General features: G+C 35.6%; 1 protein-coding gene across 3 annotated transcripts in view; it reads right to left on the bottom strand.

Annotated features, from left to right (window-relative positions):
- EPHA6 (EPH receptor A6) overlaps window positions 1-27,094 on the bottom strand; it is an 871,253-nt gene that overhangs the window by 113,335 nt on the left and 730,824 nt on the right. For all 3 annotated transcript variants that reach the window (XM_044251185.1, XM_044251182.1, XM_044251184.1), the window contains one exon: window positions 17,561-17,622. In XM_044251185.1, the coding sequence (XP_044107120.1) occupies window positions 17,561-17,622 (62 nt within the window). The remainder of the gene's footprint in view (window positions 1-17,560; window positions 17,623-27,094) is intronic.

Raw genomic sequence — 27,094 nt, 5'->3', positions numbered from 1 at the left:
TGATTGCTGCTATGAACATTGGGTACAGATGGCCCTTTTTTTCCCACTACATCTGTATCTTTGGGATAAATACCCAGTAGTGCAATTGCAGGGTCATAAGGAAGCTCTATTTTTAATTTCTTAAGGAATCTCCACACTGTTTCCCAAGTGACTGCACAAACTTGCATTTCCACCAACAATGTAATAGGGTTCCCCTTTCTCCACATCCTCTCCAGCACACGTTGTTTACTGTCTTGTTCATTTGGCCATTCTAACTGATGTAAGGTGGTATCTCAATGTGGTTTTGATTTGAATCTCCCTGATGGCTAGTGATGATGAACATTTTTTCATGTGTCTGTTAGCCATTTGTATGTCTTCATTGGAGAAGTCTCTGTTCATGTCTTCTGCCCATTTTATTTTATTTTTTTTAATTTTTTAAAAGATTTTATTTATTTACTTGACAGATCACAAGTAGTCAGAGAGGCAGGCAAAGAGAGAGGAGGAAGCAGGCTCCCTGTTGAGCAGAGAGCCCGATGTGGGGCTCAATCCCAGGACCCTGAGATCATGACCTGAGCTGAAGGCAGAGGCTTAACCCACTGAGCCACACAGGTGCCCCTTCTGCCCATTTTTTGACATGATTATCTGTTTTGGGTCTGTTGAGTTTGAGAAGTTCTTTATAGATCCTGGATATCAGCCTTTTGTCTGTACTGTCATTTGCAAATATCTTCTCCTATTCCGTGGGTTGCCTCTTTGTTTTGTTGACTGTTTCCTTTGTTGTGCAGAAGCTTTAGATCTTGGTGAAATTCCAAAAATTCATTTTTGCTTTTGTTTCCTTTGCCTTTGGAGACAAATCTTGAAAGAAGTTGCTGTGGCCGACATTGAAGAGGTTATTGCCTGTGTTCTCCTCTATGATTCTGATGGATTCCTGCCTCACGATGAGGTCTTTTATCCATTTCGAGTTTATCTTTGTGTATGGTGTAAGAGAATGGTCGAGTTTCATTCTTCTACATATAGCTGTCCAGTTTTCCCAGCACCATTTAGTGAAGAGACTGTCTTTTCTCCACTGTGTATTTTTTTCCTGCTTTGTCGAAGATTATTTGACTATAGAGCTGAGGGTCCATATCTGGGCTCTCTACTCTATTCCACTAGTCTATGTGCCTGTTTTTATGCCAGTACCATACTGTCTTGGTGATCACAGCTTTGTAGTAAAGCTTGAAATCAGGCAATGTGATGCCCCCAGTTTTGTTTTTCTTTTTCAACATTTCCTTAGCAATTTGGGGGTCTCTTCTGATTCCATACAAATTTTAGGATTTTTTGCTCTAGCTCTTGGAAAAATACCGGTGGAATTTTGATCGGAATGGCATTAAAAGTATAGATTGCTCTAGGCAGTATAGACTTTTTAACAATCTTTATTCTTCTGATCCATGAGCATGGCCTTCCATCTTTTTGTGTCTTCTTGATTTCTTTCATGAGTGTTATGTAGTTCCTCGAGTACAGATCATTTACCTCTTGGTTAGTTTTATTCCCCGGTATCTTATGGTTCTTGGTGCTTTAGTAAATTGAATCAATTCTCTAATTTCCCTTTCTGTGTTTTTTCATTAGCGTATAAGAAAGCAACTGATATCTGTACATTGACTTTGTATCCTGTCACATTACTGAATTGCTGTATGAGTTCTAGTAGTTTGGGGGTGGAGTCTTTTGGGTTTTCCATATAAAGTATCATGTCATCTGTGAAGAGCGAGAGTTTGACTTCTTCATTGCCAATTTGGGTACCTTTTATTTCTCTTTGTTGTCTGATTGCTGTTTCTAGGACTTCTAATACTATGTTGAACAAGAGTGGTGAGAGTGGGCATTCTTGTCGCATAGCACATGTTCTTTATCCATGCATCAGTCAGTGGACACAATGGGTTACTTCCATAATTTGGCTATTGTAGATAGCGCAGCTATAAAAATTGGGGTGCATGTATGCCTTTGAATTAGTATTTTTAAATTAAATTAAATTAAAATTTTTGTATATGTGTTCCAAAATTCATTGTTTATGCACCTCACCCAGTGCTCCATGCAATATGTGCCCTCCTTAACAATCACTACCAGGCTCACCCAACCCCCACACACTCCCTTCCAAAACCCTTAGTTTGTTGTATTTTGGGGGTAAATATTTAGTGGCATGATTGCTGGATTGTAGGATAGTTCTATTTTAACTTTCTGAGGAACTGTCACACTGTTTTCCAGAGTAGCTGCACCAGTTTGCATTCCAACCAACAGTGCAAGAGAGTTCCCCTTTCTCTATGCTCTTGCCAACACCTATTGTTTCTTGTGTTGTTGATTTTACATTCTTACAGGTGTGAAGTGATATCTCATGTAGTTTTCTTACAGCATCTTTGGCTTTGTTATCAGAGTAATACCGGTCTTGTAAAATGAGTTTGGGAGTGTTCCTTTCTCTTGTATTCCATGCAAGTTATTTCAAAATTATTTCAGCTCTTCTTATTGCCAGTATTTAGAGAGACTGAAATTGCTTTAATTCAGTGTCATAGCAATCACAGTTCCAAGAACAGTAAGTGTCCTCATTAAAAATGAGAGTTTGGTATTTGAAAAGAAGATAAACCACTTTCTCCATGTTCTGTCATGGAACTACATAATGTAGAATATGTATTTCTAATTCCCATGGCCAAGACATTTCAGGGGTCCATGAGGTCAAAACTGTTTTTATGCTAGCACTAAGACATACATCTACCTATTTTCCACTATGTTGATATTTGTACCAATGGTACAAAACTCTGGCGGGTACAGTTACAGGAGCCTTAACACAAATTAAGGATCAAGGTAGTAGCACCAAACCAAACTGTACTAGTATCATCTATCCTCATATTCTCCACCACATGAACTAAACAAAAGAATGAAAGGGGGACAATTTTGTATAAGAATGAGATTGTATTTGACGAAGCAAGTATTTGATGAAAATTTATTAATTTCACTAAACGTTGATCCCCGGTTACACACTCTTAGGCCAACATCTCGGTGGGGAGTGGTGTAGAAAAAAGAAGGATTGGGCAGCAGGAGAACTTAACATGCAGTGCATTCACAACAAAGTCCTTCATATACCCCATGGAATGTCTTGGGTCTGGGATAACTCTTCAAAATTGGTTCAAATTGAGGAAAAGGAGCTGGGTCCTTATTCTTGCCACATCAATCAATCAATCACTGGCTACAAGCTGCTCCTGTAAAGGCGCCACACTCTTGGGTATAGTGGCTTTCTCTAGCCAAGGCCATTTCCCAGAGATGAACTCCAGCTAAGGATTATCAGGGCCCCAAACTCTAGAACCAATAGTAATAAGGGAGATGACCCCAATGCTTCTCCCCAGTGGAGTTTCTTCATGTGTATCTCCTTTTAGAATCTGCTTCCCTGGGTGCTCAACCTGTGATAATCTCTCTTTCTCTTTCTCTCAATTGTTTATAAAATGTGCGCTCAATGAAAGAGAGATGCCAACCATAGTTTTATATTCTTTTAGGAAAACATACTGCCATTGTTGCCACATTATCATAGGAGGGGAAAATGTTAACATTCCTTAAACACTACAAACGAGTTATAGTTATAAGCTTTTTATTATCGTCTTATTCAATGTTTGTAACAACTCTGTGATATTAAGTATAGTTATTATCTCCATCTTATAGATGGTCAAACTGAAGGACAAATATATTTAATAACCTACTGAGTAGCAATCAGGATTTGAATCCAGGCAGTCTAATTCCAGAGCCTGTATTCTTTTTAATTGGAGTTGTCTAGAAAAGAGCTGACCTAAACTTTGCCATAATGACCCAGTCTGGCCTAGTCTGGGCAGCATAATTTGGCTTAATAAAGCAAGGTATATAAAAGAGCCCTGAGCCCAATAAACCAAAAACAAACAAACAAGAACACTCCAGATAAACCAGCAAATGAGAATCTATTTATCTCTGTCGCTGAGTGAAATAGTCCCATTTATTTCCACATGAGGTATGGCACAAATCTCTTTCTCTACAAATGATGCGACTCTCTCCTTCACACAAAATCTATATTCCTTTTTCTAGTACTTGTCAACACAGCCTCCTCAAGTGTGGTTCAAGACATGCTGTTTATCTTGAATATGGTGGATGGTTAATAAATGGTACCTGAGTCAAACAACCTTTGATACCATCTTGTAGGGCACTGGTTTTTGTTGCTATATTGTTCCTATTGTCATATATATGTATATATATATATATATATATATATATATATATATTACTGTTTTCTTAAGATAGGACACCGGTTTTCTCTCTTTTATGTAGCAGTTCTATCACAGCAGCCACTATACTGCCATGCCTTGTGTCAGCACTCGATAAATATTAATTCAAACTGAATTGAATTGTTTATGAGGGGAGGAGAAAAATGTGAGAGCACTGAGATTTAATATCTTTGGGCTTCCTACTAGAGATTAATCAAAAAGAAACTATGAATTTTTTTTTATGACACATGTTTTTTTTTCCCCAGGGAAGCAGGTTCAAATGAAAGAGAGAGAATGTGGCATATTTACACACTGCATATCAAAGCTTAGTAGCTAGAATTCAGTTTGTCTTCCTCCTTCTTTTTCCTTACTCTCTCAACCTGATTGCTGAGAAACATGGAGCTTAACCTCTTCGTGCCAGAGAGGATGGGTTCCCCTGGAAGATGGTGTCTGAAAGCTATACATACTAATGCCTGCTATTTCCAAAAACTGCAGAGGGCCACCAGACTCTTGGACCCTGGAACAAGACATCCACCAGGTCTGAGCAGTCATTGGCATGTCACACTGTCTTCATAATGCAAGTAATACAAACTCTGGATGATGTTTTTCAAGGCCTTGCCTCATAGGTGGTGCTGCATGAACACTTTAAGCCTCTCAGAGTCCAGTCATCCTGAATTCATCACACTATTAGTATTTTTTTTAAATAAATATATTCAAATTCTATGGAGACACAAGTATCAGCATATCACCCCTTTCCTTAAAAGCTTTCAATGACTTTCAGTGAAGAATAAAGTGTAGTACTCAATACAAGGACATGACCCTTGTTTCTATCCCTAGTCTCAACTTATTCTGATTCATTTTGTTGTGTGTGTGTTTAATTCATTCCTACAACATGTTATTTCATGTCTGATGTGCTGTGTTTATATAGTTCCCTCTTCCTGGAATGCCCTTCTGGTCTCGGTCACCAGAATTTTTCACGAGAAGTATTATGTCTTCTAGGAGGTCCTGGCTGAATCTCTAAGTTTATTCTTTCAAATAATACTCACTGAGCATCTACTGTGAGTCAGTTGTTGCTCTGATTGCTGGAGTCAAAGTAGGAAGCAAATGACAAAAGTGAACCAACATTTAACTGGAGGCACAGGGACAGAAAATAAATAGGTAAGAAATAAATTAGATTACTTTTAAATAATGAAGAACTATAAAATAAGTAAACTGGAGTGCTATGAAAGAAGAAAATAAGATGGAGCTCGTGAGTCGTTCCTGGCAGGTACAAGTGGCTTAAGTCAAGAATGTTTGGCACACTTGAGGAATCAAAGCCAGTGAGACTGGAACTTGTTGAGGAAGAGGGAGAGGACAGGTAGGCACAGGCAAAATCAGGTAGGATATTGTCATAAGCTCTAGCGAATAGTCTGAAATCTATTCTAAAAGTAATGACAAGTTAGAGAAGAATTTTAATTGGGGAGTGATATACTATGACTTCCATGTGAAAATGGTAGCAGGCAGATTAATTTGGAAGCTCTTAGAGTAGCACAGGAGAAATAAACTGGTGGCTTGAATCACATTTGAGATATATTTCATGGCACAGCCAGCAGTACCTTCAATAGATTGGAAGGAGATTGGGACTGGTCAGGAAATTGGAGGAATAAAGTTGGACCAAGTTTCTTTATCGCTATCAAAGCATCCTGTCTACACTAACATTGACTAAAGCCTTATGTGTATGTGTCTGTCTCTCCCACTGGCTTGAACATACTGGTCATCTTTGAAGTCTCAGGACCTGGCACCATGCCTGGCAGATGACAGATATTCAAGAGGTATTCATGGGATTGAATACCTGAACTGAACTGAATTTATTTTTATCTTAATGGAGTGAAGTACTTTGGGCTTTTAGTCAGTAGAATATTTTCTTTTCTTTTTTTTTTTTAAGACTTTATTTGACAGAGAACGCAAGTAGGCAGAGAGGCAGGCAGAGAGAGAGGAGGAAGCAGGCTCCCTGCTGAGCAGAGAGCCCGATGTGGGGCTTAATCCCACTACCCTAGGATCATGACCTGAGCTGAAGGCAGAGGCTTTAACCCACTGAGCCACCCAGGTGCCCTGGATATTTTCTTGAAGGAGTTTTCATGGAAAGTTAGAATACTATAATAGATTCTCTGCAAAAATCAGGAGGAAATGAGAATATTGACTACACTTGCAACTGTCTTTACTTCTGAGGTTAAGACTCTGGTTTGACTCTGATTATGACCATCAGACTCTTAACATTTTCACTGAGGAGTGAGGAAAAGGGGGATAAAGTTGGTATGCAGATTTCTACTATATTTCTTTGTAGGTGTTCACTGGAGAATGGTGATGTTGATCCTATCAACAGAATAGCCTTATAAACTATCAAAGGTCTGTGGACCACAATATAAATCACTGTCCTAAAATTCTGTTGTTGAAAGTGCGCTATACTTTTTTGTATACAGTAAATAACTGCAGTGATTTAGTGTCCTGAAATACATATGAGTGATAAACAATATTACAACTGGTAGATGATAAGCTGCTATTATAGAGTAGAATTAATAAAAATTGCACATCATGATTTAGCAAACATTTACAGAGAATACAATTCACTATGCAGTGTCTTGGTTACCTTCAGTAAATAAATCAACTTCAAAGATTTCTCACAAATCTGGCATAATAAACACTATTGGATAATGACAATTTATGCTCTAAAATGAAGTAATGAAACATTGATTCATATGCATGTCAAAAGACATTTTTGGTTCACTAACCATGAGTTATAAGGAACGGCACCAGCCTTTCAAAATGGAATGACACTAAGAGAAGGGTTAGCTGAAAAATGTAAAATGATTACTTCTAAAATGCTGACTTGAGCTATAAAATGGCCATGCAAAAAATGTACCTCACTAAGTGGTTTACAAAAGATTGAGGTATATAAATAGTGGACTTTGTAAATCTCTAGTCCCCCTACTGCAGTGTTTTCAGGGGCTGGGGCAGGGGGATGTGGGGAGCTACTAATCAACAGGCATAAAGTTTTAGTTGAGCAAGATGAATAAGCTCTCTAGGTCTGCTGCAACACTGTGCCTGCAGTCAGTAATACTGTTTTGTGCACTTGACAGTTTGCTAAGAGAATTTATATTGTGTTACTTCCAGAATAAAATTTTAAAAGAAAATTATATTTGGGCTTATAAATCCATGTAAAAGAGGAAAAATCATCTGGAGGAATTAAAATACTTGTGAATCACAGATGATAGTGAATCATAGATGATAGTTACACCTTATATCCAGCTAAGATCTCTGGTGATGAGAGAATAAGAGCTTAGATTAGGGTGTGGTGGGGAAGGAGGGCAGTCCAAGTCATAGGTGATTCTATGAGATGGAAGAAGACCTAGCCTGTGGATAAGAGGAGGTGGGCAGTGTGTGCCACCACATGTGATTTAAAACAGTAAAAGCTGAACCCAGGAAGAGGACATGAGAAAAGGGATGGATGCCCCAGGAGAAATGGCCTTTAAAAAAATTTTGCCCAAGGCAAGTCATGTAGAAGGGAGGAAAACACCCTTTTTTGTTTTTGAAGGAAACTCCTGGCCCCCTTCCTTATTGGAAGTTATAACCTTTAGCTGTGGTCTGAGTTAAAGAGGCATTTATGAATCTGCTTAGGGACTTAAGCAATATCTTTAAAAGAAATATTTACTGGAAAATGCATTTGAGTTTTCAACAATTGATTTGTAAGTGACTTGGCAGAAAACAGATCTTAGAGGGTTACTTCTATAACTTGTTTAAAGTTAACACTCAGTTTTTATGTTTCTAAATCAGAAAGTTGACCATGCTGTGACTTTTAAAAATGCTCCTGAATTCAAAAAAGAAATGGCTAAAGTTATTTATAGATTTGAAAAGACTAAGTCATTTTTGTTTTAAAATAACCATAGAACAAAGAAGAGTCAATATCTCCTTTTTACTGAATTCTCGGCTCTTATGGTCTCCCCTGTTGAAATCTTATTATAATTTCCTGTAGGATTTTTACTAAATCCTTCAAGACTTTTTCTTTTGTAGTCGTAGATTTGTACTTAAGCTAGGCAGAGTTATATTTTTAGTTATAGAAGGAGAGGCCCCCAATAACAGAATCAGAAATTTCAATCATGAGGAAACTAAAAATGTCATTTCTAATGTACCTAAAAAATCTAGGAAGAAAAGTAGATATGGATTTGTGAAACATGGTGGTTGTATTTCAGATTTACATTTTTAGAGCTTAAAGTGAGTCTGAATATAATATAACTTTAGTTTACAAAGCTTACAATTGAATTTGATCTTTCTTTCCTTTCCTTTTTTTTTTTTTTTTTTTTGCTTAGGTTTATGAGAATGTAACCTACACTAGCTATTGTGTGCTTCACTTAAGTAAAGCCAAGAAAATTTAAACTTTTTTGTTTGACATCTGGGGAAGGCTGTCACAGAGTGCCAAAGTCTTGATGAAGCATCAGTACAGAGCATCAGAATTACCCAAGGAAGTTTTTGCAAAATATAACTGCTTGAGTCTGCATCTATATTTTATAAAATTTCTTTAGAATGGTGATTCTGATTTGCAGGCATGGTTGGGAACTGCAAGATTCGAGTCTAATATTTAGTTCTGTAAATCCAGAGTCTCCCATATGGTCCAAATGGGGATATAGGATTGACCATAGAGGTGCTAAGTAAAATGTATGGAATATCTCTACACACCACTATAATTATGAATTACATACCAATTTAAAATCAGAATAAAAACCTGTATGCAAAAAAACCCCTGTATGCAAAAGAAGAATTAGTAAGGAAAGTTATAGTACAATTTCATGGTACCAGGTACTCCAAATGCCATAACGCATTTACAATATTATAATGTTAAAAGAGATAAATTCAGGCTTTTGGAAGTTGATACTCTAACTTCTAATTTAAAAATAAGAAGTTCAGCCAGTGACATGCATGGTTCCAAGTATACCCTGCTTTCACATATTTGGATGTTTACTGTCACATTATTTTTAGAATAGTGTTTGGCATTAAGCTGGCACAGGCATGATAAATAATAACATTCGTCTACATGAAGTTTCATATATTTTTTTGAAAAAAGTAATTAAGGGGATTAATTCATCTATAACTTCTATGGTTTAAAAAACGGTATTGGTAGGTTAATGTGACTTCATTTTTTTCACTGTTGAATATTAAATGAATTCAATGTAGATTAATTTTGCTCTCATATCCTAGCACAAATATAATTCCACACAACACAATTTACAAGGAAAGTGTGCTAATAAAATACAGCTCTCATTATTAATATATAACCAGCATAAGGTAAAAATGCCATCTTTACTAGATTTATAATTTGACTACATAAATATTTAAAAGATCCCTTTAATTTTTTAAATTAATATTTGTTTTACATTTGTTCAAGGAAACTCTTCAAATGACTCACATTGCCTTCGAAAGGCTGATATGCACTGATATGTATTATTTAAATACTCATATTCTTGACGTATATCTAGATTTTTTAAATGTGAAAAATATAACTATTTTTAGCTACTAGAAAAAGACAAAACAATTTTAAAACTCCTAGTGACATCTTCTGATATATATTATAATAGTACATTATATTATGGAGACTCTACTATGTGCCTAGACACATATTCTAGGAGTTCAGATCTATTAACCATTTAATTTAATGTTATATGAAAATCACAACTGTGGGAAGTAGTTACTGCCTATCCTTGGCCTTATTTTATGGATGACAGTTGCCCTTGAATCTTCCCTTTTGCCTGTACAATTTAGCCAATCTAATAGCAAAGTCTATAAGCTCTACCAATACAAATAATTTCTAAATGGATCACAGTATCTAGTATTTTCCATCAGCTCAACTATAACAATCCTCATCTAAGCCCCTGTCATCTCCTTACCTGGATTTTTATTACAAAAGTTTCCAAATTTCTCTCCATCCATCTGTACTTCACTCAGAATATAGCCACAGCAATTTTTTAAAAAACACAGTCAGATTATGTTGTATCTCTACCCCAACCCTACAGTAACTTCACGTCTTATCCAGAGAAAACTCAAACACATTACAAAGACCTAAAATGCCCCAATTCAGTGTTTTTACAACTTGTTTGCCTATTAAACTCAACTGGGGGAACTTTGAACAAATACGAATCCATGCGTTCCACCAAGAGATACTGATTTAATTTACTTGAAATGCAGACTAGAACTTGGGATTGTCATAAGCTTTCTAAATTAAATGATTATAATGTGCAGCCAAGATTGAGAATCATTTTGCTCCAACATTTGAGTCCTTTTCTGCCTCCAAAAACTCTCTGACTTCATCTTCTACCACCTTCCCCTTAGATACTCTATTCTAGCCATAACCACAGGGTGACGACATATTTTATTAACCCAAGTGCAGGGTAAAAGGGCCAATATTAACAATTATGAAGAGGCAGTAAGCATGAATTGCCACTGTTCTAGGCAAAACAGGCATTTGATCATAAAGCATAAAGGCTTAATTTGTAATTCTCTGGGTATAAAATGCTCCAAACTTAGGGTGTTGGCCCCTGCTATTCTTACTCTGTGAAGTATTTCCTTCCAGGTATCCACTTGGCTTATTCCCTCACCTTCTTCCACCTTTACTAATATGACGCTTTTCAGTAAGACTTTACCTGTTTATTCAATTTAATACTGAAACCTAATCTCACTTCCACCTTCAATTCTCCTACTTTTTCTCCCTGTCTAATACACCATATATTTTGCTGAATTCTTTATTTCTCTTCCCAATAGGTTTTTTATTTCTGTTTTGTTTACTTCTATATTCTGGCCTCCAGAATAGTGCCTGGTCTACTATAGTCTTTGAACACATATTTGTGGGAAAAAAAAAAAAAGATTTATCAGCTGTTTCACATTGGGCAAGTTACTTATTATGCTTTGCCTCAGTTTCCTCATTGGTAAAATGGGGATAATAGTAACACCCACCTCATAATGTTGCTGTAAGAACTTGGTGAATTAATGAATACTTGGGGTTGGAATAATTCCTGACTCATAGAAAGCACACATAAATGCTAACTATATTAGTTAATTAAATATATTCACCTTCACTTTTTCTTTAGCCACCGATTCCTAGGTCCACACCTGGAAACCGTCACCCTGAAAACTGCCTTGTTTCAGAAATCTTAAGTATCAATATACTGTGTCGGTAAACTGGCCCTCTGGAGAAAAACAAACAAGCACTGATCTGTGGTGTTTGCCAATTCCCATAGTGTAAAAATTTCCATCATGGCCAATCTCAAGCTACTAACAGCTTAACAACCAGCTCCCTAAATTCCTGGCCATTTAGTAATAATCTCTCACAAACTGAAATAATCTGTCTCTAACAAACCACTGTTCGTATCCTACTTCTGACACACTCTTCTTTTCCTTCAGCTCTCCTACCCTCCCTCATCATACAACTATTTTTCCTCTTTAACATAGCCACAGCTCCCAGCTAATGATGTTTCTATTCATTTCTAGCCAATCGGTCTCTTTATTTCCTTCTCTGTCTAGCCTGGATTCACCAGTTGCTTACCTACAAGATTCATTTTCCACCACCCCAATTCCCCTTTAACACCTGTGTGTCTTCTGTTGTACCTGCTCTACATACAGTAGCCTCTGTTATCTCCATTCTTATATCTGCATTGAGTGTTCCTGCAGAAAGTCATGGAAACATTCATGCCACTACCAAAACACATTCATGTATCCAGCATCAGCTGGATGTCAGTATTAGTTACTTATTTTACTTTCTCCAGGATGAAAGATGTGGTCTGGCAGAACTGGAGGAAGAATACAGGGATCTAATGACAATTACTGGACCAGTAGTCTAGAAGATCCACTACCAGCCACTGAGGGTTGCATTATCTTTAAAAACGTTAGCAAACATTTTTAACTGGTTGCCCTTGCTGGGGCCCAGAGAAAAACTGTTCCTGGTGCCCAGCCTGCTCTTGATGCCCACCCATTTTATTTCCTTTGGTCTGAGCAGTGATTAGGTATTTTTCTTTTTAACTTCAGCGATTATTCTAAACATTCACTTTAAATGAAAGTTTGTTCTCAAACTCTCAAGTAAACTCTCCTCCTACTTCACATAGAAAAGCAACAACATCAGGTATCATTTCCTTCAATTTAATGCCTTTCATATATCTCTCTAGATCTGTAACACATGGTCCCGTGGGTCCTGGAAGATGTGGAGTCCTCTACTATTCAAAGTCAATCCTCCACCAGGGTCCTTGATTTTGTATATTCCTATATCCTGAGATAGTTTGCCTTACCAGTGTATTTTCTTTAATTCCCTATATCCCAGTGTATAAATTATCAATTTTTTCTATTAAAAAATACCCTTCATGTTTCTTTTTGTCTCCTAGCATCTCATTTTTCTCTTACCTTGCTATCTCACCCACTTTCTAAAAAAAAAAAAAAAAAAAAAAAATCTCTATTATCAATTCCTGTTCATCTTTCATTCTCATTTTGCCCTACACGTTCTGACTTCGGCTAGGATCAACCCATTCAGCATGCTTTTGTTGAGATCCCATTGATATTTTTCAGTCTTTATTTTTCTGAACTTCTCTGCTGTATTTGATAGAATTGCTTATTTGCTCCTGCCTGGTGTGCAGGGTTCCTTGTCCTTATTTCCCTCCTTCTTCCTCATTGACCACTTATTCTTAGTCACCTTTGGAAACTCCACTCTGCTGCCTCCCTAGGTTGGCAAACCACAGAGTTCCAACCTTGTTCAACTCCTTGCCTTTCTCTAAAAGTTCTCAGAAAATATCATGGTTTGTCTTTAAGAACCACTTTTATGCTACTGGCTACCAGATCTTTAATTTTAGTCATATATTTCACCTCAGCTTCAGATTTGTATTTCTTTGCTGTCTGGACATGTTCACTGCATGTTGCATAGGCATCTCAAATGGAATACAACTCAAATGAAACTCGGCATTTCCAAACAACCAGCCCATCCTATTCTTACTCTGTATCTTCAAATCAGTTGGTAACACCACCTTCCAAACATTCTTCTTACTCCTAGGCATCCTTTCCGGACTATGTTTTATGTTATTATTATTTTTTAAAAGATTATTTATTTATTTATTTGACAGACAGAGATTACAAGTAGGCAGAGAGGCAGGCAGAGAGACAGAGGAGGAAGCAGGCTCCCTGCTGAGCAGAGAGCCTGATGTGGGGCTTAATCCCAGGACCCTGGGATCATGACCTGAGCTGAAGGCAGAGGCTTTAACCCACTGAGCCACTCAGGCGCCCCTCCTGATTATGTTTTAAAATATGGTTTCCTTACTCAATCTGATCTTGTTGGATCTTGTTTTTATCAATTCCCCCCACCTTGACTCCCTGCTTGCTCAGGTGATTGTGCTTTGAAAATAATGTTTCTGTCTTTTCTCTCATATCAAAGGATTTGAGATGGCAGCAAGAGGTTGTAGCATGAACATACAATATAACATCTTATATAGAAACCAGTGGTATTAAATTTTTGCATACCTAAATTGTGTGAATTGATAAACAATTCACTGTGGATTCAAATCCACAGTCAACAAATGTTATAAAACGAAGGGATATATTTTTCTGGTTGGCATATGGTATCTCAAAATTTTTAAGTATTTTAAAACTGCTTTTATTTGAATTGTCTGTTAATACTGTTATAAAAATGGAAGTCCAAAGATCTCAGGGCAAGCAAATGCCAGGTAGATGCTACAAAAAGTGTTTATGAAATCCATTGAGAGAGACCATACAGGGATGATGGACAAGATGACACTTAATTGGGACGCCTGGGTGGCTCAGTTGGTTGGACGACTGCCTTCGGCTCAGGGCGTGATCTTGGAGTCCCGGGATCGAGTCCCACATCAGGCTCCCAGCTCCATGGGGAGTCTGCTTCGCTCTCTGACCTTCTCCTCGCTCATGCTCTCTCTCACTGTCTCTCTCTCTCAAATAAATAAATAAATAATCTTTAAAAAAAAAAAAGAAAAAGATGACACTTAATTGACAATACCGTATTTCTTTGGAAAAGTTAGGAATATTTACACATCAGTGAAGTCATACATTCTGGGCAGCAGGACTGATGTTCTGCCTGCCAAGTCAGGACGCATTTTATTTTAAAATGGAAAAGCGCACATATAGTTACATACCCACCCACATCCCTTCTGCATGTGCTCACACATGCACGCGTGCACACACACAAACACAGGCACTTAACCATACCACCTCTTGCCAACATATATCTGGAGGAATGTCCATAGGATCCTAAAAAGTAGAAGATTTATGAATCCAGTGCAATATCACAGCCAGCCAGCCACCTCCACTGGCACAAGATTGTACTTTTGTACTTAGTTTTGCTACCACTCTTTCATATAAAACAGTAAACTGAAGTGATTTTCAAGTATGTGGGAGACCAAGGGGAAATCTTTTTTCTTCTAGTAAGCACAGAATGCTATTAATGAGCCATGGATAGCTTCCCTACAACGCAATGCACTTAGCCACTTCCTCTGTGCTCATAGAAGCTGCGATTATCAAATTCTAAAGCAGTAGTTTGAAAAATGACTTCGTTTTTGAGAATTTGTGGGATATATATCTTTATAAATTTTATTTCTTCTTGCCATGGGGAGTTGAGTATCTGCTATTGACATAAAGTTTATATAGCACTTTGAGCTTCGGGGATAAAAGAGATATGATTATGAAGAAAGGTAAGAATATTAAAAAAAAAAAGAGTAAGAAGGGAGTATTTGGCCCTGTGAATTTTTTTCTCATGCATATGATTTTTATTTTAATAGAAATTTTACACGCAGACAGGATACAAGTTCATATGGAGAGATGGCAGTGAACTTATAAAAAGAAGTAATAAGCAGGTTGATTTGAAAAAGAAGAATAAGAATAAGAATAAAAAGAAGAAGTGGTGTATGAGAACATGGCTTTTTGAGTCAGGGACCTGAGTTTGAATCTTCACTCTACCACTTACAATATGTCAAGTATTATTCTATAAACTTTATAATAATACATGGACTCAATGAATCCTCACGACACTTGTATGCAGTAGATGTTGTTAATATACCCATTTTATAGATAAGTAAACAGAGGCACACACAAGTTAGTAGCTTGCCCAAGTCACAAGGTTGCACAGCTGGTAAATGACAGAGCCAAGATGAGCTAACATATATTAAGAGTCTCATAGCAGGAATAATGGTAGCGACCATCAACAGGACATGTAATTTTTCCCAGACTGTATGATGTCTTACTGATACAGTACGTGACAACTGAAAAATATTAGTTTCTAAATTTTAAATCATGAAATATACCACTTATAAACATGTTGTAGAATGTTTACAAATACATATTTTATTGATAACATGTTATCATTTCTTTATAACATATTTTAATTAATTCAGGATTCAGCAGGATAAAAAGTATATCTGAAGCAAACAACTCTCTCCTAATTTGCTGTGGCAGTCATTTGATCCAATTTTCAGCAGCAATTTAGACTGAGTATGCGCTACATTATTTGCCATTATATTCAGCTCTAGGATAGAGTTGATACAAAAAAAAACCCAAAACATATCCTAAACATCATTAAAAGAAGAAGTCATTTTGGAGTATGTCTGATAAAAATGCGCTTTGGAATAAAAATAATGGAAGAGCCTAACTATATATGCATTTCCAAGTACCATAGGTGGTCCTGATAAATTATTCTAAAATAATTTAGCACATTTACAGGAGAAATGAATACAAGCGTAAAATAACATTCCGAGAATGGCTACAGGAAAAAACAACAACCAGAGACAAATAGTTCATGTCCCCAAACACTTACGAATTTCATTTTGCCTTAAAGAGCACACTTGGTTGAGAGTCTGCATTGTGCAAGGAGTATTGCTCTGTAATAACTGGCCAATTTTACTGAATTCAGCTTCTGGCATTGAATCTGGGCATCAAGTCCAGTTGCAGGGTAAATATATCATCACTGCTAATATTGAGAGAGGTTGGAAGAAGAGGGCATGAACTCAAGAAAAATAAATGAAAATGAGACCAAAAAAGAAAGGTGAAATGCAGAACCTGATCAAGTAATATAGTGCAAAAAATAAAGTGAAGAAAGAACGCTTGAGACTATTTTTATCATATAAAAGGGATAATAAAAAACAGTGTAACACTGATGTACTATATACTAGCTAACTGAACATAATAAAAAAATTTAAAAAATAGTGTAATACATTCTAAATAACAAAAGTCCAGTGATGTTATAATTAAGAAAAACATCCATGTCTCTGTAGATAGATAAATATTTAAGAATACAGTGACATTCAAATATGTGACCTCTGCTGGGGATGAAACATATTTACTGTAGCGATTATTTTTTATATCTGTTTTTTAAATTATCAATGAACACATTTGTTGCATATGATGGCTTTTTAAATAGTAAAGACATTATAAATACACTTGAAATATAACTTCATGGTGCCTTCTCAGCTCTGTTATGCTCTACTATTATATAAGACAAATGATTTTTTTTTTTAAGATTTTATTTATTTGAGAGAGAGAGAGAGAGAGAGCATGAAAGGGGCAAGGGGCAGAAGGAGAAGCCGGGTCCCCGATGAGCAGAGGGCCCGATGTGGGACTCGATCCTGGGACTCCAGGATCATGATCTGAGCCGAAGGCAGTTGCTTAACGAAATGAGCCACCCAGGTGCCCCAAGACAAATGAGTTTTGTACACACCGTATTCTCAAGGATAAGTCAATTTAGTATATGTGCTGCTGAAGTGAGCACTAAGATAAGTCACTTTTTAAAGAGTGCTTTAAAATTTTTGTTCTGAAACAGATCTCTGCTAGAGTTTTGCTGTATTTCCTTTGTTTTCTGAAAGTCAGGCAAATGAATTTAAGAGGGATAAAATCAGTTGTCTAATACGAACTTGAGTCATTATTGGTAGATACACATTAATTTAAGGGGTTCAGCCTTATAGATCGTGCATAAAACATCACACTGAATAGTTAAGTGTGATAAAAGTAAAATGAATGCTTATGGGTGGCAACTGAGTTTCATTTAATCTCTTTATAACATCATTTGAAATATATATATATATATTAATATGGCATATGAATTTATAGGCAAAATCAATTATATTATTATGTGTATATACTCCTCCCGTTAGTAACATGCTAATGTATCACAGTTTCAGAGAAATGCACCCTAGAGAAAATGTTGCTATTCTTCATGGAAAAAATCCATGAATAACATTATGCAAAAATTAATTTATGATAAATGATTTAAATCTAGAACTCAGAATAGCTTATTTAAATGCCATCAGAAAAGAACACCTCACCCGCAAAAAGGAGTCTAGGGATCCATTCTCCATATATTCCACCACAATCATTACTGGTCTGCCTGCAAAAAGAGCCAGAGAACACACAAGGATTAGAGCAATTACAGAAAGATGTGCTGCAGTTAGAGATCTCCAGCTGTGGCAACTAAATTATTTGTGTTTTATTAATAGGAACTTCATTTTCCAGCATGCTTCCACAAAAGTCTTAATATTATACATGGGCTTTTCTCCATTTTTTGTAGCATTATTTCCATTGAGTTCATAAAAGGAACACGAATTACAAAGGAATTCAACATTTCCTTTCCTAAAGCTCTGCCATCACTTGTGTAGGTTATGTTCTCTTTGCCCTAAGCTTTTCCTTGAAAGACCATCAACAAGCAAAAGTGAGGCTTTACACAGGGCAGCCTCAGTCCAACTTCTTGAAACATTAGACCGGGCATTTCTGTAATATTCCTAAGGCAAAGCAGAAGGGAGACATTTATAAATTCTCTTTAGGAAATTATAAACCATCAGTCACAGTCTGCTTATAAGGACTTCTAAGTGGAAAACTGTCATCAGATTGATGGATGCTGGCTGCAAAGTGGGTGGGCTCTGCAATAGTTCTTGATCATGCTTCCACTGGACATAGATTAGATCAACATAACAATGATGGCAGGACATGAAAAATAAGTAACTCTGATTTTGTAGTCTAGTAAGAAGCTAAAATCCGAAGCTGAACATCATTTATTTCTTCTTTATCATATCTATTTGCAACTGTTACAGTTCCCAATACCTCTATTAGGTAGAATATTTGGCATAAATAACTTAGATTTGTTTCAAAGAGAAGAATCTATTTGTTCTGCCAAATTGCTCAAGCTTAAAAGATAAACTCATTTCAGATGAAGGGGGAGTGATATTTACCTGAAATAAATATGTATGACACATTTACTTTTTACTTCTGTATTTCTTGCTTCTCATTGAAATTTTTAGCAATTGAATCTGCACAGCGCACAGAGGTTTTCCCTCATGAGTACAAAAAAGATCTGGAAAGAAATTATGTGTACCAATGATGGAAATATTAGATCTCATATTGTAATTCATGTTCCTTTTATGAACTCAAAGCCTTATGGGTTAAAAGGGTGACCGTAACAAATTAGTACAATGTCTACAAATGCTAGATTTTACATTTGAATCTATATTTTAAAGAAAGATGTGCTAAAGGTTAAAAGTAGTAATAAAACTCCAAATTTATCATGCATAGTATTAGAATCCAAAGAAATTTTCCATTTTGGTGGATTTCCATAATGTTCCTTAAAGTCATTAATTTCACCCAAATACAGATACAGAACTTTATCAGAAAATACTGAGGTCAAATGAACTGTTGGCACTATTGTAGCAAGGATCTAGAAGATCCAGATTTTAAACCTGACAGGGTGTCTTTTATTTGGCTATTGGATTTAGAGAGCTTGGAAAAAGAAGCCTGAAACAAACACTTGGTTAGCAAGATAGGGACAATACAAGATCATTTTTTATGATTAATTATGAAAATTCTGAAACCAATATTCCAGTATCAATTATTATGGATCATGGAAGTTAAGGGGAAAAACTGGGTTGCTATAGTGACTGCCTGAGGTAGTTCACTGCCCAGGGTCACATCTTTTTAATCTACCTCAACCATTGCTGCCAGAGAAACATATTTCGTTTAATATATATATATATATATATTTGTTATATATACACATATACATATGTATATATATAATTAGTACACACATATATATAAAACACACACATACAAATAAAAAAAATATATATAAAACATACACATACACATACAAAAATCCTCTCCCTAAGAATGTCAGTCTTGATACAACAAAAAGAGCTTGAAAGCACTTCCCTTGTATTGATACAAATCATTATTAGAACTATTACACAAATAAGAAAAATTGGGGATAGAAAATTAAAGTTCTTGTCCAGAGTCCAACAGCTGGTAAGTGGCAGCATCAGGCAGAGTGTTTCAGAGCTTAAACTCTTAGCTTTTATGCCATAGGGACTTCTCAGACATAATTTATAGATCAAAGCTGTAAGGTTCATCCTTCCGTGCTGGACCTCATCTCTCCTAACTAGCCCTATCATCTCCTGTTCCTAGCTTCATTATCATTTATACTGGTTCAGTTCTGTCTCCTCTGCTTTTCCTTTTGCTATCCCCCTGCCAGGATTACCTACCGATTTGCTTTTCTCCCTAATCTCATTCCACGTGTCCCTAGAATTTATATACTGTACCTCTTCCTTGAAAGTCCCCCATAGTGATATTTCCTAAAGTGGCATTCTCATCACATTTATTGTCTACATTATAAAATGTTGTGCCTGGTTCTAGATTAGGTTGTTTTTCTCCCTTAACTTCCCACAGATGCTATGTATCCCCATTCACTAGGTTTCTCAAAGCCACATCCCATAAAACTGAACAGAGTAGGAGTTTTATTTATAGTAACAGGTAGATTTTTCTCAACAATTTTCCTAATTCCTCAGAGAGTAACACCAAAGTATTTGAGTAAGGTTCTAATCTATGTGAATACCAAGTATGTTGAAATTAGTTCTAGCTGTAACTCCTTGGGAGATACTTCATGCAGCCTTGAAATTCATCAGTGACAAGTTTCATCTTCTCATTAAAGATAATAAAGAGTCAAATGAAGACTCCCCCAGTTTCTTGTGAATTAGAACTTTCACACCTGAGCTTGGCATCTTTTGCATTTTGTGCAGTAACATCAATTTAGAGCTGCTATAATTAAACCAAGGAGCTGTTTTATTAGAATACTGCTGGCATCTAACCTGTAATTTGTTTCCTACTGGTTTTCTATAGGGAGGTTAGCTACACTGTGACGATTACAAGCAACTATACAGTCTATGATCACATTTCATAATAAAAAAATAGATAAGTATGAGGGAAATTATGAAAGGATAGTATTCAAATATATGACTAGGTGACAGAAGTCTATTGGTAAACAGTAATTTGTTTTATTTTCAAATATGTAAAAATTATATAATACATTATTACTACTGGAAAATATATTTGGAGGTGATTAATTCTCTTTTTATATTTTCAAAATATTTCAGCTTTTCTTCTCACTTTTTAAAAAAAAAATTACACAGTTTCCTAAAGACCTCATGTCACAGAATTAACTCAGTATTTGCACTGTACTGAAGTCAGTGGATAGACTCCAAGATTCTTGAATGTTAGTTAAGTGTCAAAATCCCTAGACCTTTTTTAGAAGCCTTATCAGTTTGCTTTAAGAGATTTTGAAAAGCACTTCTATAAGTCACACAAAAAGTGAATTCCTTTCATTTCCCTTAAAAAAAATAGCCCAGAAATGTTTATGTATATCTTAAATTGCATGGGAATCAAACCCTTGGAAGAAATCTCTTACTTATATCCGGAACACAATGAATCACAAAATCTCAGATCATCTTTTTCTATTACAGAGGAAAATTATTTTCTTTAATTGGGACTATAATGGACTATTGACTAATTTTTTTCTTCCATATTTACAGGTGCCCAATACTTGAGATGATTTTGAAACTTGGGGAGAATATTTTGCAAGTGAAATAGTATTTTTGTTTGTTTGTTTGCCTCAAGAACATTTGTGAAAGAAGGGGATTATAGGGGAAATTTAACATTTTCATAAAAGTAATGAGTTTTTGCTGGATGTAGTATTTTGTATCAGCTTAGCCATTTCTAAACAAATCTCAATGACCTCCAAACTCTATTACAGATTTAAATAGATTCTAGTTTATTTAACATTATATCATGTCTATATTTTGTCTACAATGTAATAAAATTTGTGGTGATAACTTGGCTTGATGGGTTGCTTGTATTTTCCCCCCAGTTGCAATCCTGGATTTTTGGAGCCAGTTATTTTTAACCTATTTCTACTGCCCCCATTTCTGATGTAGGGATAGTGAATTATAGTTATAATCTCGAATGGATTTAAGAATAAATAATTTTCTTATCCCTCTAAGGCATTCATATGGATGACATAAATTTGAACAAAATTACAATATATGAAATAACTATTTATTCACAAGATAAGTCCTAAAATTGGGGAATGATTTTCCCCTTATACTGTTGCCTGGTCATTATCAGATTGTGTCCCAAAGGAATCTTATGCTCAGGTGAATTCAAATCAAATCTTTTAACATTTCCTATGAACTTTTTTCCCCTCCTATATTCCTGTCAGGGTTAAATATCACCGTCTATCTAGTTACCCAGATTTGAAATCCTACTCTAATATTGGACTTCTCACTTTATCAAACCCTGTTAGTCCATAAATTATTAAATGATGCTGATTCTATATAAAATTATTGCTGCCTATATCCTGCTTTTGTTTTTAATTCCTTCACTTATTACAAAATCAGTTACTTTCTAATGCTTATATAATCATTATTTCAAACATTTAGTGATGCATCAAACATTTTTTTAATGTCTACTATATATCAAGTACTCCTCTGGTTTCCAAAGACTCATCCTTAATTGGGGTGCCTTGGTGCCTCAGTTGGTTAAGTGTCTAACTCTTGATTTTGGCTCAGGTCATTATCTCAAGGTCGTGAGACTGAACCTGCATCAGGCTCCTGCTCAGTGTGGAGTCTGCTTAAGATTCTCTCCCTCTCCTCCCTCTGCCTGTCCCCCCTCACATGTATGTGTGTGGTCTCTTTCTCTCTAAAACAAAACAAAACAAACAAAACAAAACAAATCCTCAATCAATACAAGATCCTTGCTTCATGAAGTGTATAGTGGAAAGGGGAACAGAAATAGGTAAACAGTCAATTAACATAAATGGCTAAGGCCTCATCTCCTTCTTTAAAAACCCATTTTACTTATTGTTTTCTTTGCTGTAGGATTAAAGTTTAAAGGGTTTGGCAATAAATTCCTTCACAGTTTCTCCTCTACCTTTGTTCTAGTGTCATTTTTACCTCCCTCTAGTCCTGTTCTTCCTGTTTTTCAAATCCTCATAATTCATGAAGTATGACTTGACTTATACCTCCCTCTCTTCCCTGGAAGACTTCCTTCTCACTGTAAAATCATATACTTAAAAAGGAAAACGTAGAGCTTAAATACTGTCTCTATGGTCAATTCGATGAACACTTTCTCTTTTAGGAAGACCTGGCTGTTTGCTTTCTCCTCCCTTTACATCTTAATCAAACAAGTATATGACATATTTACAGTATAGTATTGGTGTTTCTGTGGAGGTGTCTGCTGTCCCCTCTAAAATGCCCTGGAGGTCAGGAATTGTGCATAGTTCTCAGCAAATTCACTGTTGAACAGAGAACTAGGCACAGAATAGGTACTAAATTTCATTTTTTTAATGGAATGCCAGAAGGAATACACACATAAAGATATTCCCTCTGACGACCAAGAAAAGAGTTACTGAAATAACAGAACAGCAAATCAAGAAATCCTAAATTCTTTGCCTTGTATAATATATAGATTTGGAGACAAAGAAAACTTTGAATTTTAGTCTTGCTGCCTATTACATGATCTTGGGCAAGTTATTTTCACTCTCTCAGTTTTTGCATTTATAAAATGAGGATAATATTATCTACCACATATGGTTTTCAAAGAGATGAAAAAAATGTATAGTTTTCACAGTGTCTGGCAATCGTTGGCACTTAAAAATGTTGGTATACACTTACTTTCCTTCCTTTTTGAGCACAATTATCTGCTTCTTCCTCCTTTAAAAAAAATTAACATATAATGTATTATTTGCCCTGGTGGGGGGTCTGTAAATTCACATGTCTGTGAATAATCAGACTTACACATTTCATAACAATGTGTAGCCAAAAATAGTTTTATAAAAATGGATCATTTCCATATTTTATTGTAGCTTGGTATTGAGACAAAAAATTCTTTTATATCCTATGGCAAAGTAAAAATGACCACTAGTTACACATTTTATGTAATACAGTAAATTCCCAGTTTTAGCACTGAAATTCTCATATCTCAGGACAATTTGAATGTTTGGTTACCTTATCCTTTGTGTGCCTGAATTAGCACAGTGCAATTAGAAGTTGTATTAAAGTCAGATAATGTGACATTGAAGACTTTTCCACTTTGGTTAAGTGACCTTTCATAGCTCACTTATGTTACTGCCTATCTCCTTATTCATATGTATATGTATACATATATTTATATATTTAATATTATTACACAGTAATAACACTTCCTCCATTGTGTGATATGTGAGAGTAAAAGAGATGATGTGTTTAAAACAGAGAATAGTACTTTACACTAAATACCGAATCACCCAATAACAGCTTAAAGAATGAATGAATAAATGGCAAATATCACATCTTACCTTACTGGCTAGATGTTGAATTATAATCTAAGAAGTGGCTTTCCTAGTTAAAAAGACTCATAACTGAAAATGACTATGATCAGTATATTTAGGAGCTTCCTTGATGGTCTCAAAGGTCTATTTAAATCCTATACACCTGATTCCACTCATATGTGAAACATAAGAAATAGCACAGAAGACCACAGGGGAAGGAAGGGAAAACTGAATGGGAAGAAATCAGAAAGGGAGACAAACTCTGAAAGACTCTGGACTCCAGGAAACATACTGAGGGCTATGGAGGGGAGGTGAGTGGGGGAATGAGGTAACTGGGTGATGGATATTAAGAAGGGCACATGTTTCCATGAGTATTGGGTGTTATATGCAAAAAATGAGTCTTTGAGCACTACATCCAAAACTAATGATGTACTATGTGTTGGTTAACTGAACATAATAAAAAAGAATCCTATACACCTGAAATTGACAGGTTTGAAGTTGCTTTATAGAGCAAGATGGTTTCTCCTAGAGTAGAGTAAAATAATCAAAATAGGCATTTTCTTATTTTAAATGACATGCTATCACATACAGTTTCACATACAGTATAGGAAATAGATTCTTACTCCTATCTAACAAGCTATGCTGCATCTTCTGTACTCTACATATTTATTTATACCTGTAACAATATGTTTCATGGTTAATTTGCAATTTATTTTATTTTTATTTATTTTTTAATTTTTAAAAGATTTTCTTTATTTGACAGAGAGAGAGTGTGTATACAAGCAGGGATAATGGGAGAGGGAGAAGCAGGCTCCCCACTGAGCAGGGAGCCCAAATGGGGGGTCGCTCCCAGGGCCCTGAGATCATGACCTGAGCTGAAGGCAGATGCTTGACTGACTGAGCCACCCAGGCACCCCTGGAATTGATTTTAACTTTAACACTATTTGAAACTCCTGAAAATTTGTTCCATGCTTTGTCTTAATTTCTTTATTTTGTTTTTAAAATTTAGATGTGATCTAAATGCCCTGAGAGAAATGATGAAGAATAAATTACTTTATCCAATGACAAAACAGCTGAGCAGAAATTAGGAGGAAGGATTGCATTTATGAAAACTGTGGCATTTCTTAATCTAGATTTGTTTCAGAGTAAATGAAAGGTATGAGGCTAAAAAAATGAAATATAATTCTCCTGCCAGTTCCAGAGAGCAGTGGCATACCATCTGCATCAATTAACTTCAGTAATATTCAGTACTATCCTTTCTACAGAAAATTACCATATGGGCAAAAAGACTTCTTAATTAGAAGAGTCTTGTTGACAATAAAAGTTATTGCCAAAGATGTCTGATGTTAGATTTTGTTTCCACTATAAGACACTAACCATACTGCAAAATTTTAATAACATATTGCATTTTTAAGAACGACTTTCTTGATTTTGTACTGTATCCATATTTACAAAAATATTATAATGACAATTATCAAATTAAAAGTATATGTTTTGAGATTATCTGATTTTTACTTTTTTTTGCTTTCAACCATTTTGAAAGAAATGGTTATACAATAATCAATTATTATATGAACAATTATTTACCATTAGGTTACAATGAACGAAATGTATTAGACCATTCTCGTAACTTGAAATACTGTGTAATATCCAAGTTCAAAACCAAATTAAACCAGGAGTGCTTGGGTGGCTCAGTCAGTTAAACATCTGACTGTTGGTTTTGGCTCAGGTCATGATCTCATGGGTCATCAGATCGAGCTCTGAGTCGGGCTCCATGCTCAGTGGGGAGTCTGCTTGAAGATTCTCTCCCTCTCCCTCTGCGCTTCCCTCTGTTCTCTCTTTCTCTCTCTAAAATAAATAAATCTAAAAAAGTAAAATAAAATAAATCCATGAATCATGCTGCCTTTGTTATTTTCTGTGAAAATCTTTTGTGTAGATGATTTAACAATAGATACTATTTCTAAATCAGCATATATGTAATAACTAATTTTTAAAAAATGTTTTTCAATCTGCCAGGCTCTGTTCTAAGAGTTTTACATGTGTTAACTCATTTAATCTTCATACTCTTATGGTGGATATAATTACTAGTTCAATTTAACAGCTTAAATTACAGATGCACAGAGAGTTTAACTTGTCCAAGAATGCACAGTGAGCAACTGGCAGAGCCAAGGTTTGAAGGCAGGAGATGTGGTTCCAGAATCTGAATGCTTAACCATCTTCTTATACCCCCAAATGATACTTGCATCTTCATTAGTAATTTGAAGACATAAAGTAATACCCTAAATTTCTGTGGCTCATCTTAATAATCCTTGAAAGTTATTATGGACTGGGCACTATGCTGCTCCTAAAGATGTTTTGTTCTTGAGACTTCTACGATTTTAAAGCCTTATAAAGCAATATAATATTCTAAATAAAGAGGAAATACATGTTAGGAAACTTGCTGGCAAAATCTTTAGATTTTGCTATCTCCATTCTCACACATCAATTTATGATAATGATTCTGAGGTTCCTTTACAAGAAATGTTTTAAGAGAGATTCTTGGAGCTTTTGAGAGAAAATATCATATTTTACAGCACTGTTTCAAATGCTATTCTTTATTTCTGGCTTCAGAAGTGTTTTATGGTTACATAACCAATCAAATATTCAGTTTTTTGGCCTTTTGTATCATTCACTAATCAAAATAAAACACAAAATTTAAAAATAAAGCAAATGTCTGGAGAGGATATATTTAATACTAACTATATAAGTTATTTATGGTGGTATTTTAATTATAATGGAGAAAACATCTATGATATAAGTTAAACTACCAATTAGTTTCCTTTTTTCCCTCATAGGAAAGTTATTAATTATTTTTGAATCTTTTCTTCAATTTTTTAAAGGGGCTTAATTAAAAAAAAAAAGAAAGTTCAGTTTTGCTAATTACACTTTCTTTAAGACCTCTGTGAACAAAACTAGGAAAAGCCAACATTGTGCCACTAGGCAACTTCTACCAAGCTTTGTCCTACAAGTCACAAGAATGAATGCTGAGATGTGATATGTTTTGTAACAGGGTTTGGTCTATTCCCACTTATTTATGTTCTTAAGTGGCCCAGCAGCCCATGAGGGCATGCACGTGGCCCTGTGGGAGAGGAAAAGGCATTTGAGCCACTCGGTTGCTTATCATGTTTCCAATTAAGGTGAACACACACAGACACAACAATTCCCACCAACACAAAGATTAAACACTGGTTCA

The sequence above is a fragment of the Neovison vison genome, chromosome 6 (genome assembly GCF_020171115.1).
Source record: "Neovison vison isolate M4711 chromosome 6, ASM_NN_V1, whole genome shotgun sequence".
Classification (NCBI taxonomy): domain Eukaryota; kingdom Metazoa; phylum Chordata; class Mammalia; order Carnivora; family Mustelidae; genus Neogale; species Neogale vison.
Note: the sequence above shows the minus strand (reverse complement) of the source record. Positions and strands in the feature narration are given on the sequence as shown.